Here is a 15,963-nt window from a genome sequence, read left to right on the forward strand (position 1 = left end):
TAGAAGTGGATAGGTACAGATGGAGGTTGGGCAGGAAAGTGTTGCAGTAGCTGCTGCTCAGCCAAAATCAAGCCTATCTCATTGCATGCAACAACTATTCTCCACAGCAGTAATGGCACGAGCTCTAGTCTTTTGTCATTAGCCGACAGTTTTTCTCAGTCATGCATTACAGCAGGGTGCTGTTTCCCAGACCATGTCCTCATAAGCTTTCAGAAAACAGATCCAGCATGCGCATGTGAATAGTCTGATTTCTGTCTCCGACTGTTCTGTTCTGCAGACTCTGCCACTTCTTTATTTCTAGTGCTGGCCTTTTTCTCCACTCTAAAATACTAGGACTGGATTGTCCAAGGTGAGGTTTCATGAGATGGCGATGTCAATCTAACAGCTTGCTGCTAGGAGAGTGCCTTGCTTTTCATGGCGGGTGGTAGGGCTTCACCTCCCCTCACTTGTTTGTTCATTTATGCCAACTGATTCAACTTGCTGAACTTGCCAGCCCACAGGGCAAATAATCCTGACGCTCTACTAGTTAAGTTAGCACCTGTGTCAGCACAGGAGGTGCAGCAGGAATCGGAAGCTGAGTAAGGGAAAGCTGCCCCTTTCCACAGCAGCAGCTGCAAAGCATTAGGCTGGCTTACCACAGCTACCTCCCCCTAACCTTCTCCTAACTAATTAATGATAAACTGACAGTTGCAGATTTGTTGGTATCCTTAATCTAAAGGTGAAGCATGGATACTTTCAGACTGTGTGGTTTCCCTGTGCTGCATGTAAGTCCGGGTTCTGGCTCCTACATGTGCCCCCCTGCTCCTTGTCCAGCCTGCATCCTTGTCATTCAGCAGCCTCTCGCATCCCAGCTGGTGAGCTGAAGGCATCCTGAAAAGCAGCTCCAATGAGCTTGGGTAGAGCCTTGTCTAGCTTGTATGGAAATTAATTTTATCGTTGGCAAAAAGTTTGTCCCAGAAGGTATCTTCCGTTGTGCTGGGGCCAAGTGGACAGGCAGAAGGCCTGAAAAGACAGCATTGCAGAATTACCTGAGCAAGAGCCATCCAGACAGAGACATAGATGTGTTATCCTGAAAACTGGATCAGTAGGCCTAGTTTCTAAGCATTGCAAGCACTTGTCTCTAGCCAAGCATGGTAAGTCAAGGTTCAGTATATACAGACTGGAAATGGATAACGCTTTTATTTACGGTTGATTGGGAGGACAGAGAAGAGACTGAGTCCATGTCTTGCAATATAGCTAAGCCTATGTTCAAAATACCTACTGAGAAATTCCATGTGTTCTTGTTTTCAGCTAATATTCCCTGTTAGCATTAATTGGGAATGCAAATAATGTAGCTATTCAAATTGGTTTTAAATGATTATTGCTTATCGAGTTTCATAATACTAAATAAAAACAAGTTCTATGATTTTTAACAGAAGACTAGTTTTAGGTGAAACGGTTCTCATACTGTGCTTTTGAAAATGATTGAGCAATTTATAATCATGATGAAAACGTCATGCTTTTTTTTCAAAGCAGTTTAGCATAAATATATTGCCACACATTGAACTTGGCATGCAAATCTTCAGCTCTCGAAATTTTAGGATGCAGAGCTGTTACAACACAGCTGATGGGAAGCTTAAATATAACGTGGCAAAGAAAATTAAACCGAAGGAGTATTCTACTGATAGACATAATTATATGTACGTTTTTGTAAAGGTATAAGGAAAGACCATTACATATTACTAATCAGAGTAGTCTGGTACTGCGTACCAAACTTCTTCAAGAATAGTGACAGCACAAGCAAGTGCTGAGATGAATCTTACATTTGAGTTCTTACAAAAGAACTGGTGATGGTGTGATTGAATGATTTGATGTGAGTGGTTTTGCCTTACCAATATTTATTTTTGAGTACACCTTTAAGCGGATGTGTGGAAAAAAGCATGTGATTGTCCCACAGCAAAGAGCAAGTGGTGTGACAAATAGTATCATCAGGGAGGTCCAGGCTTTTAATGTAACTAAGGTTTTGGGGGTGGGTGGGAATATATTGCATGGTCAAGTAAAGACAACAGTAGCAACTACTGTTAAATACTATTTCTGACTTTTTTTAAATTAACCAAACCCAAATATTTGAAAGAACTACTAGTGGACATGATTGTCTTCCTCATGATGCACGTGCCTGTAGAGTCTGGCATACTTGTCTCCTGGGAGGAAGATTTGATCTAATTCTTGTTTTGTGGTTTGTTTTTTATTTTTATTTTTTTAGCTGAGCCTTTAAAAACAAGTACAAAACCACTGGAAGGTATATGTCACTGTTGTGTGTATATAAATTTTACTGGTCTGTGGAGGAAATAATGATTGAGATGTACTTAATTTTTTTATATGCTTTATACTTTGCAGTTTTCCTAGTTTGCTTCCATTTTTTTTTCCCCAAAAGAACTGTTACCCATAAGTAACTGCCACTGCACTGTATAGTGCAAATGTATAGGAACACTCAAGCTAGTTTTGAGTAACATTGATAAGGTACCAGAAACCTAGGAAACAGAGTAATTCAGCCTTCTTAGAGGACACCCCTAAGGCAACTGTGCCGGTTCTGCTAGTCAGTCCATCTGCTAACCTGATGCTAACTGTAGTCTATGTGCCAGTATATGGTTTGGTGCAGACCTAACTTCAGAGACTATTTTTTTTAAATCTTTCAGACTAAAAATGGTTAAATGGAATATAATACACACCTTTTATTTCATTGTAACAGGGAAAATCAGCTGGCACTTTTCTTTCTACATGGTGACATTTAAAACTACTTCAATAAACAGCACACTTGTATGCTATTAAGTATCACTTTGCATTTCATTCTTTATGGTTGTGACTTTAATTCTTATTGCATTCAGTGATGTGACAAAGCCTTAACAGTGTTGTTTTCTGAGGGTCAGTGTAGCAAACTCTGAATGAGTTTTGAGTATCGTAAGGTTGTGAGGATGGCATGATAACTGTTTCATCCATCAGCTGCTTTTTCATCACTGAAAAATGAAGAACTCCATACTTAGCTGTGGTTGGTACAGTCTTTCCCTTCTTACTTCATCATCTTTTGAGAGAGTGCTCCTTTTGGTGTAGAGCAAATATTTGCTTTGGTGAAGATAGGCCAGAGTTTTGGGGGTATTTTGTTTGTCTTGTGTTTTTTGGTTTTGGGATTTCTTTTGTGACTGGAAAACCCAGACTGAAGTTTTCTGGGATTCTGTTCCAAGAGATTTTAAAATTTCATTCACGCTATTCAAAATTTCATTTAAAAACAATCTTTCCTTTGCTTTCATTCCCTTACCAGTATAGTTCTCCTGGCATCTTTGTTAAAAAGTCTTTAGTTTAAAAAAAAAAAAAAAAAGCCTAAAAGCCTGGCTAGCATTTTATTCTTTCTGGAATATTGAAATTACTAATGTTTTTATTGATATCTACAAACATTTAGCTGAAATTATGCAGTTATCTGTCTTAATTGAGTAGAAATACACCATCTGCTGGCAGGTCGATTTAATAACACAGTATGCCAACTTAGAAATGTCTCAAACTGTTTCAAAAGGTCAATAATTTTAGAGGTAATTCACAGTCCTCTAAGTGGAGGGATTTCTGGAAAACAGATGCAGCTGGAGGTCTATGGTGTGGTGGCCAGTTGAGACATGTTTGTGGTCTGTGAGGGGAATTTAAATTGCTAGGACTTGTTTTTGTTCTTTTTGGTTTGGGTTTTTGTTTGGTTTGGGTTTTTTGTAGTGTATTACCTTTGGCCTGTGTGGTATGGAGTGTAGTGTGGAAAATACAAAAAGAAAGTGATGCCTGAAAACTAGAAATGTTCCTACCCTTAATTAATATTATCAGATTATTAATTACAATAGTGCTTAATTCTGGTGAGGCAAAAATATCTACTGATCATGCACACCTTCCTCAACCCATCTGCAGATGGGACTTGCACAAATTAATTTTCAGAAGGAATTAAAACAACCATAAAGGAGTGGAAAGATACAGGAAGAATGAGCACTTTGATAAATGAGGAGCAAAGGAGAAAAAAGGCAAGCAAAATACCACAAAAAAAAGATAATAGTCCTAATGGTGAACATACTTCCTGCAAATGCTGCAGTTATATTGAACAAATACTGAATTATTAAAGGATTAGTTCCCTGTAGGAAGGCTGCTTTGACTGTTTCTTTGTGCAGTTAGTTAGATGATGAAGGGTCCATCAGGTGGTATCTAGCTTACAGAATTAAATTAAAATGGAATTCTCCTTGCTCTACAGAAGGAGACTGTTATGTTATGCTGCATAGATATGCACCCCAGTTGCCATTGGGGATAGAATGGCATTAGTGACTATAATATGGGGTCAAACCATGACAAACAGTTTCAGCCTTTCTCCTCTGATAACTTAGTAAGCAACTGCATTCAAATTGTTCCACAAACCACAGGTAAGAAATTGTCATGTGCAGCACAAATGTAGTGATTCCATCTTTAGTATAATTATCTGGAAAAAGAAGTCACAGGTAGTGACTGACGTGTCTTCTCTGAGAATATAAACAGCATATAATGCTATATTAAAAAAAAAAAATTTCTTTGTGTAGGGATGACTTTCTAAAGAGACAATCTTTCATGCAAGCAGTGTGTTATACTGATGATTTTTGTATTAAGAGGAATTATGTAATGTTTATTAGCAGCCATTGAATAAAACTTTATTTTTTTTTCTACAGGAGTTACTAAAGTTGATTATGGGGACATATCGTCACGACTTGGACTAAGACGCAAGCTCCAGTGCAAGCCTTTCTCCTGGTACCTGGAGAACGTTTATCCTGATTCCCAAATTCCACGCCATTACTTTTCTCTGGGAGAGGTAAGATTTTATCCTACGTACTTATATACCCTATGTAAAGTACGTTGCGCAGTAAGTTGTTTGTATTCTGAACTGAGTAGTGCAAACAAGTTATCTCCAGCAAAGTTCAAGTATCTTTCACCTGTGTTCCTGTCATCTGTGAAATGATACATCTGGCTTCTCAGTGGGGCAGAAAACTGAACTTTGGGATACAGTACTGTAATTTGAATGTTTTCTGTTTTTTACTACAGTACTAAATGTCACATGGAAGGGCTTTAGAAATATTCCTTCAGAAATGTATAGTTATGGGTAACTTTCTGTATAATGTTCTCTATGTAGAGTATGAGCAGAGTTTTGGTTAAAAAAACTAGACCAGGTGAAACAAGGACTTTGCCTAAAAACTGCTCTGGACTTTACCCCCAGAACCCTCATCAGTGACGAGCAAATCTCCGTGATCCCTAAGCCGTTCTGGGCATTTCTGTTTTTTCTTTAAAGTTTCTTAAGTTAAAGTTTCTTAAGTGACTGTAGAGGTAGTACAGATTATGCTGTCCTAAATAAGTAGGCACCTACTCTCCCCTACAAGTCATGTTGAGCCAAATATTGAGCCTGTTGTAGAATGATTTTTGTACTGTTTTTTTTTAAAAGAAATGTTTTTAACAAAATGGAGCAGGCATTTATGCTGCTGCATGACTATCAGGAGACTTGATATTCATGCCTGCTTACTATATTGTAATACAGGGATTAAGGCTGTAACTCAAGAAGTGAAGAAATTAAACCCAGTCACCCATGATTTCAAAGGGAATTAAACCCACCGTGCCTAGAAGAAGAAGTTTAAAACTTCTGAAGGTTTTGGGCTGGAGACTCAATTTTGTCCATTCTGTTGTAGCTGAGTCTTTGAGCAAAAAGAGCCCCCAAGATGGAAAGATCCCTGAAAGAAAGCAAAGAAGCAAACATGGTTCTGTAACTTGGTAGCTTGAACATTTGCTTGGGAGTTTGAGTCTTGGACAGTGGTATCTCATTGTAGTATGGTTCCTATATTTTACATTTCATTCACATAATCTCTAGTGTATAGCAGAGAGAACTGGTGCTGGTGTGGTTTGATAAGGACCTAGTTCTCTTCTAAAAATAAAAACCTTTGGTGATGTGTTCTTTTTCACTCCCAGATAAGAAATGTGGAGACAAATCAATGTCTGGATAACATGGCAAGAAAAGAAAATGAGAAAGTTGGAATCTTTAACTGCCATGGAATGGGTGGCAATCAGGTGACAATTTTTTTTTTAAATCATATTAATGTATTGAATTATTTGGAACACTACTTACCATCAGGACAATTCTTCGATTCTTTCATGAGTTATCTTTTAAAATATACTTAAGGTGTAAAATTTAGGAAACCCTCATTGAAGATGATGTCTGTAAGGAAACGCATGAGAAAATTTGTTGGTGGTTTGTCATTTGTAGGTTTTTGAGGCCTGATTGCAATAGGTTTTAGATAACTTTCAAGTCAAAAATGAAATGAGGGGAGAAGGAAACACCTATAAGCTAGACTTCACCTCCTGTAGGTTCTCTGGAACTGTCTTCTGGTTAGACCTCCTGACTGGCATTTTTATTTTAAAAAAACACATGCCTGTACCTGAAATGCTGTTTTTAATGTACATTTTTCTGGGTGTCAGTTCTGGAATTTATTTTACATCTGTTTTTTTGTTCTACTTTGTTAATAATTCTTGATTAATTGTTTTCCAATATACAGAGATTACCTGTGTTGAGGATCCTCCTGTCTCTACGTAGGAAGCAGTTTGCAATTCCAAAAAATGTCAGTTTTGACTGAAGAGCTTGTTCATATATTGTTTATATTTATTCCCTTAAAAAAAAATATCTTTTTATACAGGCTGAAGGGAAAAGAAAAAAAAATACAGTGGATATTAATGAAGTAATTCACAAATGTTCCCCTCTCCCCCCCACCCCAGGAATCTTTTTGAAGTTTGAACTTTGTTGAACTTTTTTTCAGTTCCTCTAATTCTTTTTCTGTCTAGGTTTTCTCATATACTGCCAACAAAGAAATTCGAACAGATGATTTGTGTTTAGATGTATCCAAACTTAATGGCCCAGTAACGATGCTCAAGTGCCACCATCTAAAAGGAAATCAGCTTTGGGAATATGATCCAGTGGTAAGTCTTCTAATGACTTGTGACATTGAAATGAGGCAACTTGGTTTTTTACTTGAGCCTACAGAGCAACATATTCCAGTGTGGGACCACTATTTGACAGTCAAAATAGGAAACAAAGTCAGGATTATGTTCCCTCTGTTATTAATTTGTGGTGTAGTCGCTCAATGGGCATCTGTATTGATTTAATTACCTGGTGAGTTTTGGGGGAGCTTTTAGAAGAATATTTTCAATGTGCTTTTGGATCCTCTGGAGAAAGATAGTCTGCTAGTGTCGTGTTGTGTTACGATGAGATCAACAATGGAAAAGTACTCCAGGTATCTACTGGACCAGTAAAAGATAATGCTAACCATCTTGTGACAAATTCAGCACCTGGTGTCTTATCTTGCACAAGGTTAAAAGGAAATACTTCTCTAAAAAATCAGCATCCCAAAATTATAAGGAAGATTTTACACTTCTAATCATGGTGTGTTTAAGGTAGAGATGCTTAAACCAGCTTTACTTTAATCATTCGCTTTCTTTTACATAATGTTCAAATTTATTTTGTAGTTCATATGTTGAACTGCCAGATCAGACATCATTGACCGTTGATCCATTCATCATTAATTTGATTTGTAAGCTCTAAAACCAATTTTGTGATTGAGTAATACAGTGAAGAACTCTGATTTATGGCATGGTTAGTTAAAAAAAAGTAGTTCTCAAGCTTGTTAATTTAAAACCAGTTATTGCAAAAGACAGTTGCGAGACAATTTGTGGAAGAATCATCTTGCCAGTGTAATCATGATGAGTATTTTATAAAGAGAAAATGTAGATATTTAGCTACTAAAAAGTCATTTCACTGATTTAAATTTAAAAAAATTTTAAAAAGGGTGGTATTTCTAACTGAATAGGCTTGCTATAGATTTTTAGTAGCTGAGAAGTTAACAAAACCTACAGCCTTTACAACTAAAAGGAAATATGTATGAATGATGATTTTTTTATTAGGATGGCAGTTAATGTGGAAAACGGTGGAACTCTACTAGGATTTCTGCACATTGCAGGCAACTGCTGATAGACTGAAGAAAGCTGTTGAAGACTTTCAGGATTAAATGTTAATTGAAATGATTAAATTTGAGTCATGGGAACCATTCATTCTTGGTTTTTATGTAGTTAGTTTACCTGACTTAAGTAAATAAGATGAGTAATATTACTACATGCAGTGATTCACCAAACAGCAAGTGCTCTTTATTTTGTTTCTACCTTATCAATGGTAAGAACATTGCATCTTTAGACACCTAATTGCAATAGTCTGTCTTGCAATGATTGCCACAGACTGTGAAACAGACTTCCCCTGTGTCGATCCTCAGCCATAAATTTGGTTGTATGTGCTTTTTCTCTTTATTCTGTCAATGGAAAATCTAGGTATAATCTTCAGAACTTTACTGAAAGCTGGCTAATAAAGCACAAAAATAAGTTAGAGAATACTTAGCAAGAACTCCCCCACACACAGTTAGGTGATTTTTCTGTATTTTTTTTTCCTTCTGGCTCTGTTCAGGAGGCATGTAAGAAGCCTCTTTCCCTTAATGTCTACCAGGAAGAAAAAGAAAGGGTGGAGGGGAAGCTTTTTGTTAGTTATGTGTCTATTTAAGTCTGTCCCAACTCCTTTCTTCATTCTTCAGCTGCTCTGAGTGCAGGCGATTGATGTGCTCACATTTTTCATTGGTTTTTTTTTACCCTTTGCTGCTTGTGCACATAAGGCCTGCCTGTTCTGCCACTTTTCAGTCAGTGCAGTGTCCTGGTTGTGCTGCTGAGTGAGAGTAGAAATACTGGTAGTAATGCCAGTCAGTACCATAGACAAGTTGATGCACTGATGAGTATCCATAGCACAGTGGCAGGCAATGCAACTTCTGAAGATCTCTCCTCCAAGAGGATAGTGCTGAGGTAGACTGAGTCGTGTATGGAAGATTGCATAAATAAGATTAGTAGGTATTGGAAAAGATATATACATATGTGAATTTGTACACTTTTTTTTTAAGAACATACTTTTAAAAAAGAACATAGTACTAAAAGAACATAGTGAAAGGCAGTTTTGTGTCCTCAACTGAGAAAAAAAGCGTACTTTTGAATACATATTCAATGTGTTCATTCTGATCTGATCAAAACTACTATAATAATTGAATTTGTGTATCTTACCAAACTTTAATTTCTAACTCCTCAAAGATCCCTATCTGTATAGTCCTATTTGAAGAATGGTGGATATTGCTTGATAAAGAACATAATTTAAAAGTTCAGACTGTTCTGTTTTTCATGAAGCAATGTCTTTAGTGTCTACAACATCAAGTAGCATATTTAAGTGTTCTTTAGGACTGGGATCTGGAGTCGCTAATCAAGGGGTCTTGTCTAGTTCCTACTTACCTATGGAGGAATTTTAACGGCCACTAGAAACTTTTTGGTTAGCTTATGCCTGGTGATTTCTGTAAAACTAATTTCTTTTTATTTTGTCTTCAAGAAATTAACCCTGTTGCATGTGAACAGTAACCAGTGCCTGGACAAAGCCACCGAAGAGGACAGCCAGGTACCCAGCATCAGAGACTGCAACGGCAGCCGTTCCCAGCAGTGGCTGCTTCGCAATGTCACCCTTCCAGAAATATTCTGAGAGGTTCTAAAGAAAAGCAAGGATTGACTGGGCTACCTCGGCTGATACTTTGGCTACACTGTTAAGTAGCAACAGAAGAAACTTCTGCTCGGCAGAATCCACAGTTCGTCAGCTGTTAGAACTCCTGCAGCTTCTCAGTAGCTGTGAACCAGCCTTCCTGTATAAGGATGTGAAACTACCACACATACTAGTGAAACTGCGCCCACTGATGTTTACAAGATCGAAAGAGTTTCTTCCAGCAAATAATTTAGAAAACGTTTGGACGGTGGAAACATAATCAATGAAATAGTCTCTCTGAAGAGCTGCATATCGTTGTAGTTTGCTTGCACATCAGTAACCTCTGCTGAAAGTGCTGTTGTAATGAAGAAAGTTCCAAGAATTTTTTTTCCTGGTTAGCAGCGGTAACCAGACTACTAAATATAGATCCACAAATAAATGAAAGAGAGAGCTGGCAAACCAGATTCAGTAACATGAAATAAGAATTCTGTGGTTTAAAAACAAAAAGTAAACAGGGTTTAATGGAAACTAAATCAGAACTATGAAAAGTACAATTTGTTATAGTGAAGTATCAAATTTATATGTAGATTTTATACCTCAGTGGGGGAAAATAACCAAGTCAAAAGGCAATTGTTTTTCTTTTTCAATTGTGTGATAGTCCATAAATACTTTTTTTTTCTGGTGGGTCTAAAATTATTTGGGGCGCAAACAAAATGAGCATAAGAATAAACATAGCTCTTGAATGTCAGATCAACTTTTTTCTTTTTTTTTCTTTTTAATTTTAATTTCTTGGCTGTTGGAATTGTATCTTTTTATTACTGTCTGAAAACTGGAGGTTAACATGCTGTCTAACTTTTTTTTTTCCAGACCTGCCATTTCAGTTTATACTTGGGTCAGTCAGCTTATGGACTTTCATGGCCAAACAAAAGATTTAAGTACACTTTGAAATTATTAAGTTAACTTGACGGAATATGCTTAGCACCCAAGACTCATACTACTGTACTATGGTTTTGTTTTCATAGCAATAAATCTTTTATTCCTTGTTTAATTTCAGTCAGCAGAAAGCCAGAAGAAAAGATATGTGATTTGGGTAGCAGGAGATTGGCAAAATTGAAGGTTTTCTGGAATCCTTTTTCACTTCATATTCAGATGTGCTTCATTGTCAAGTGCATATTTAGATTAGACTCTGAATTGTAATGTTGAACTGCTGCTTTTTTCTAATAAAACCTAAAGAAAAATAGCTAAATTGGCATGGTTTTTAAAATTAACATAGCCAAAAGCAATATGACTATGTCATTACATTGGTCTGCATTTTTTAACTTAATTGCTTTGTTTTGTTAAGAAAAATCTGTGTTGGCTGATCTTGAAAATGAGCCACTGAACGCTCAGAGTATACCTTGAATTTTCTTTTGGAAAGAAAAATGAGATTTGCTTAATGGAGAGGATATTTTTATGATAAATGTCATTGTTTGGCCAACTGTCCTGTAAAACAAATTAAACCTAGACTCATGCAAAAGTTGTGTGGAATTATATTTGGCTGTTATGGCCATTTTAGATTTGCTATTCCAAGTTGCTTTAGTCCGTGTTATTGACGTTATTTCTGCAGCAGTACACAAGAGTTCATACACAAAGCAGGGAAAAAGTTAACAAATTGCAGTATTATGTTGCTACTTTAAAAATACATAGGATGAGTTGATGTGGGATTAATATCAGGTAAAGCATCTAAATATATAACTGTCTTTCATTGACCCCTCTTTTTGGATAGCCCTGCAATTCCTATGAGGTTGAAGTGGATTTATGAAAGTAATGGTACATTTATCAGAAAGATACTGAAGTATGCCTGAATTACTTTAAAAAAAAAAAAAGACAGACACTGTCTTAGTGGTTATATGAGAAGACATTTCTTTGGTAGAGTCAGCGAAGAGGATGGAATGGGTGACAATGTCATCATTTGTAATTGATACATTTTCTTGCTCCTGAGATCCTCTGTGGTCCCTCCTGCTTTTATACTGTTTCTGAAGTACAGTTTGTGGTTGTCTGATACTGCATGTTAGCCCACTGAAATACTGTTTGTTGCCTTCTGCTGTGTTACAAGTGCGTGATGGTTTGGATCATGTTTTGGATTTTATTTTAGTTTATCTCAGCAAACTAGCTTTGTTTTTTGTGGGAGGTGGGTAAAAATGAGGTTATATATTAGTTCAGAAACAATTTCCCAAACTCAAAATACATCCCTTTAAAAACATAGCCAGTGAAGAGGCTCTAAATCAGAGGTGGTTGACGTTTTGTGGAATGAGAAGCAGGAGCATCAGAAGTATAGTGTAAAAGTCCTGCAAGTTTTTAAAATTTCTTAATTTAGTGTTTCAGATTTCATAAGTATGTGGCACATCACTGAACACACAAAAACAAATACATTTTCACTTTATATTTTTAACTCTTACAATTACCACTGTGATATCCTGTTAACAAAACTTAAGTGCCATGGCTTGTAATGTAACTAAACCTGTAAGCAGTCCTCAGTGTTACTATGATTTTGACCCTTATTAATTCAACAAGTCATTTTAATATGTTGGTCAAAACTGCAGTAAAAATCACTGCACAACTTAAAATCAGCATATTAAGTTGTCAGCTTCAGAAAGCTGAAGTAGCAATCCTATTTCCAGCCTATACCGTACCAATCCTTACCTGCAAAGGTAGCCCTCTTCCCCTGCTGAATATGGGGAGGGGAAGCAGCAGACTGGAGAGTGTCTGCAGCCTGTAGGTGTTTGGCTCAAAAGCCCTTAGCTCAGCTGGTCCCGTGGTGGGGTAACTGGTGGTGGTTGACTGGCAGTGAGCTGTGCTTAGCTTGTCCATCTCGCCATGGCACGTGCTCAGCAGTTGTACTGTATTGGTGGACAACACAGGGCTTCTGCAAAGATTCCCTGTCCCTCTAGTAATGTGCATTTCAAACACTCTGTTGTATTAAGCACCTTTCAAACATGGCCACAGAATAGCTTCCCCCACACAGTTTTCTTCTCTTACCACAAATGTGGTGGCCATCATCAGAGCTCCCTGCTGAAAGGGAGCTTCCTCAGCGACTCTGTTTAGCTGTAGTCTCCCAGTGGTGGTCCTCCACTTACGGGCATAGTACCTCTATGTCCCAGATTTGAATAGGAATATTAGTTGACTCCGTCCTTTCAGAGTTACAGGCGTACTTAATTCCTTTCCATCTGATCTGTCTTCTCATACTGAAGTCTTCAGTTGGAATTTTTAGAACCTCTGTAGCTATTTTTATTTAACACGTTCGGGGGGGGGGTATTTTTTCTTACTGTGTAACATACGTGTGTTATTAGGCATATTTTTATTATTAGGCACATTAGGCAATAACTTCTAGTAGAAATCCCACTCTGCTTTCCAGTGCCTTTGCATTTATGGCTGCTTTGTTCAGACTGGGGCGGGGACCACTGCTGTCTTATTTGACATTGATAGCAAATACAAGCAGGGTAAGTGGAAAAAATCAGTAGTCGTATTTTGAAGAGAATCGTTAAACTCTCTTGTTGTCCTGTCCTGCGCTCAGTGTGTTTAGCATAAATTTCCTATGCATGCTCTAAAGACAGTGTTCTGTTCTCCATCTCTTCTCATTTGCCTGTGCGAAGACATTTATTGAGAAACACCAGCGCCTTTTAACTGAGTTGAAGTGTATTACATATTATGGTACAAACTTTGGATAACTACACTGTGCCAGGTCCGATTAGGTCATCTTCAGTGCGTTTAGCTACTGAAAGTCACAAAACAGATATCTATGTGTATGTACAACTGTGAGTGTCTTTGTCTCCATCTGCCAGTTTGTTTTATCAGTATGAAATTAAGTTGTATTTAAGTAGACTTATTTTAATGGTAGTACTATTCAAAAGGGCGTAGTAGTCGTTTTTCGTTATATCACAGTAGTGGACCTAATCTGAGATATGTACTGTAAGCAAAAGAGAATCTCTGTTACAAGTTAGCAGCAAAAGTAAGATCTTTAGAATTCTTACTCTGCAGAATGCTGCTTAGTTGCTCTATTTGTTCAAGTAATGTAACGCGTTCAGAGAGATGAGCAAAACCTTGGCAGATTTGTTCTGCCATATTTCCCCTCCAATGTAAGTAAGGAGATGCAAGTATGCTTCAGAAGATTGACTGAGTAATAGTTACTCAAAGCTTTGCTCCATTTGAAAGTATGGAGGACTTGTTAATGTAGCAAAGAAATGCTGGGAAAATATAGTTGTTACAGAATAGATTTTAATAACTTTAGGCACCTTGCATCTTATTTGAACTTAATTCTAATACTAGAGATTTAGGATCAGACAGGCATATGTCAGGTTAAAATGATCAAACTTGCACAACGTCAGAGTGCTGTTTGCTCTCAGGTCTATAAGAACATTTCGTACAATCATCTTAAAGCAAATGGTTCCAAGGTTGTGTCTAAACACTCTGATAATTGAGAATTGATCAACTAAGCATAGTTGTGATATTATGTGAAGATGATACACATGGCGTACAGTGCTTTGAATAACAAATAGTACTTTCTGTGTAATTAAAAGAAGTTTTTAATGTAGAAAACAAAAGTGGCATAGTAGCTAGTAGGTTATCTAGAGACTAGAAATTATGACATTGAGATGAAAACTTGCCCACTACTTTTCTTTTTTGAATCTTGGAGAATGCGTTTGTAGCATTCTGCTTACATTTCACGCAGTGTCAACTGATCCTTACCATGCTGAGCCATTCAACCAGGTGATGCCAGTCCATATCGAAAGCAAGCTGCTGCTTCTGACAACAAACCAAGTAGTTGCCATAGCATCAGTTCAGAGCATAGGTAGTAACCTGCCTCTGAAATGATCATTACTGGTTTCCTTGCCTCTGAAACAACTAGGAAGACACACAGAAGAACTTCCTTTTGTTCAGTTTTAAATGCATCATCTTTCTTTCAGTAGATGGATGTCTTTAAGAGTTCTCAAATAAGCTTGATATTATTAATGCTTTGTATTTATATTCTTCAAAAAAGCTTTTTGGTCTCACCGCTTGTGGAGTTCTGTCTCACTTTTATCACCTTTCTCTGAGTCTGTTTTTTTTTATTCTTTCAAAGATTGGATTATGGTGTTTAAGGTACTGATGAGTTCACATACTGCCATTAAAGATGTGCATTATTTCTATGTTTCCATTATGCATTCTAATAGTGCATTAAGTAAATGTTTTCATGAAGTGATCCTCAGTGGCATTTTAGTCTTCTGAACATTTAGCTTATAACACAGGACTGTAGAAGTAATTCTTTGTTCCATTTTGCATTAAGTTGAACTTATAGATTTTTGCTTTCTTTCCTTGTATGCTGTTTAATCACCTAGCTTTGGTTATTTTGCTATCTTAACTAACTTGGACTTCTTTCTCAGTACTTAACGATACTGGTTCAGTCACAAGTTTCTGACATTCACACTTTTGCTTTTCTTTTGGGTTGGAATGGACCTCTGCAGGTCAATCTGGTCCAAACCCCTGCAAAAGCAGGGCTGACTTCAAACTTAGATCAGGTTGCTCAGGGTCTTTTCCAGTCAAGTTCTCAGTATCTTGAAGGATACGACCTTCTGTTTGTGTTTGACACCTCTCATAGTGAAGATTCCCAGCCCCCCCCAATACCTAATTGGAATTTCCTTTCCTGCAACTTGTCTGTTGCCTCTCATCTTTTCACTGCGCATTTCAAAGTTGATCATAAATCTTTACTGTTCAGATACTGTCTGCTATGTCACTTCCCTGTTTCTGGGACTATAACCAGGTGGCCATGTATAGTTTATATACTGAAAGTGAACTGCTAATAGAAAGGAGGTTAAACCAGTGTTTTAAGGGACTTCACCACTGCTTCCTCTAAATTCTAGAAATACACCTTTCCTACAAACTTGACTTTGGCAAAGGCAGGCACCTATCCTGTGATGTGGTCCAAGAAAAACTGTTGGGTCCGTGTCCAGTCCACAGGAAGTGGGAAAGGAGCCCAGCCTTCATTGCTGTGGCGACTTCAGCGTTGGAAATATTCAGACCAAAGAATTTGAGAATAAGTTTTGTAGTTGCCTTGGCTGCACGCTGAGGAGATCTGAATTGCTTCAGAGCAGAAACCTTGTTTCAAGTTCAGTGAAAACAGGAAGAATTTTCTAGCTGCTGTTTTCTGTCATGGTTTTGATGTATGTGAATTGGTTAGTCAGGGTATCTGGGTCTCTAACGGATCTTTTTGGTCTGAAAATGTTTTCAGGTAGCTAACCAGATCAGCAGAGTGGTAGTTTCAGATCTGTGCCAGTTAGATGGATGCAGCTCAAATGACCAATTCTGATGGTAAGTATTCTAGGATTTCAGGATATAAC

The 15,963-nt window shown here is 37.4% G+C and overlaps 1 protein-coding gene across 2 annotated transcripts in view; it reads left to right on the forward strand.

The window, feature by feature from the left end:
• GALNT1 (polypeptide N-acetylgalactosaminyltransferase 1) overlaps positions 1–10,358 on the forward strand; it is a 91,202-nt gene extending 80,844 nt beyond the window's left edge. For both annotated transcript variants that reach the window (XM_072852974.1, XM_072852975.1), the window contains 4 exons: positions 4,698–4,837; positions 5,980–6,078; positions 6,847–6,981; positions 9,467–10,358. In XM_072852974.1, coding sequence (XP_072709075.1) covers positions 4,698–4,837; positions 5,980–6,078; positions 6,847–6,981; positions 9,467–9,613 — 521 coding nt within the window. In that variant the 3' untranslated portion in view covers positions 9,614–10,358. The remainder of the gene's footprint in view (positions 1–4,697; positions 4,838–5,979; positions 6,079–6,846; positions 6,982–9,466) is intronic.
• Positions 10,359–15,963: the final 5,605 nt, after the last annotated feature.

This window comes from Ciconia boyciana, chromosome 2, assembly GCF_034638445.1.
Source record: "Ciconia boyciana chromosome 2, ASM3463844v1, whole genome shotgun sequence".
Taxonomy (NCBI): Eukaryota; Metazoa; Chordata; class Aves; order Ciconiiformes; family Ciconiidae; genus Ciconia; species Ciconia boyciana.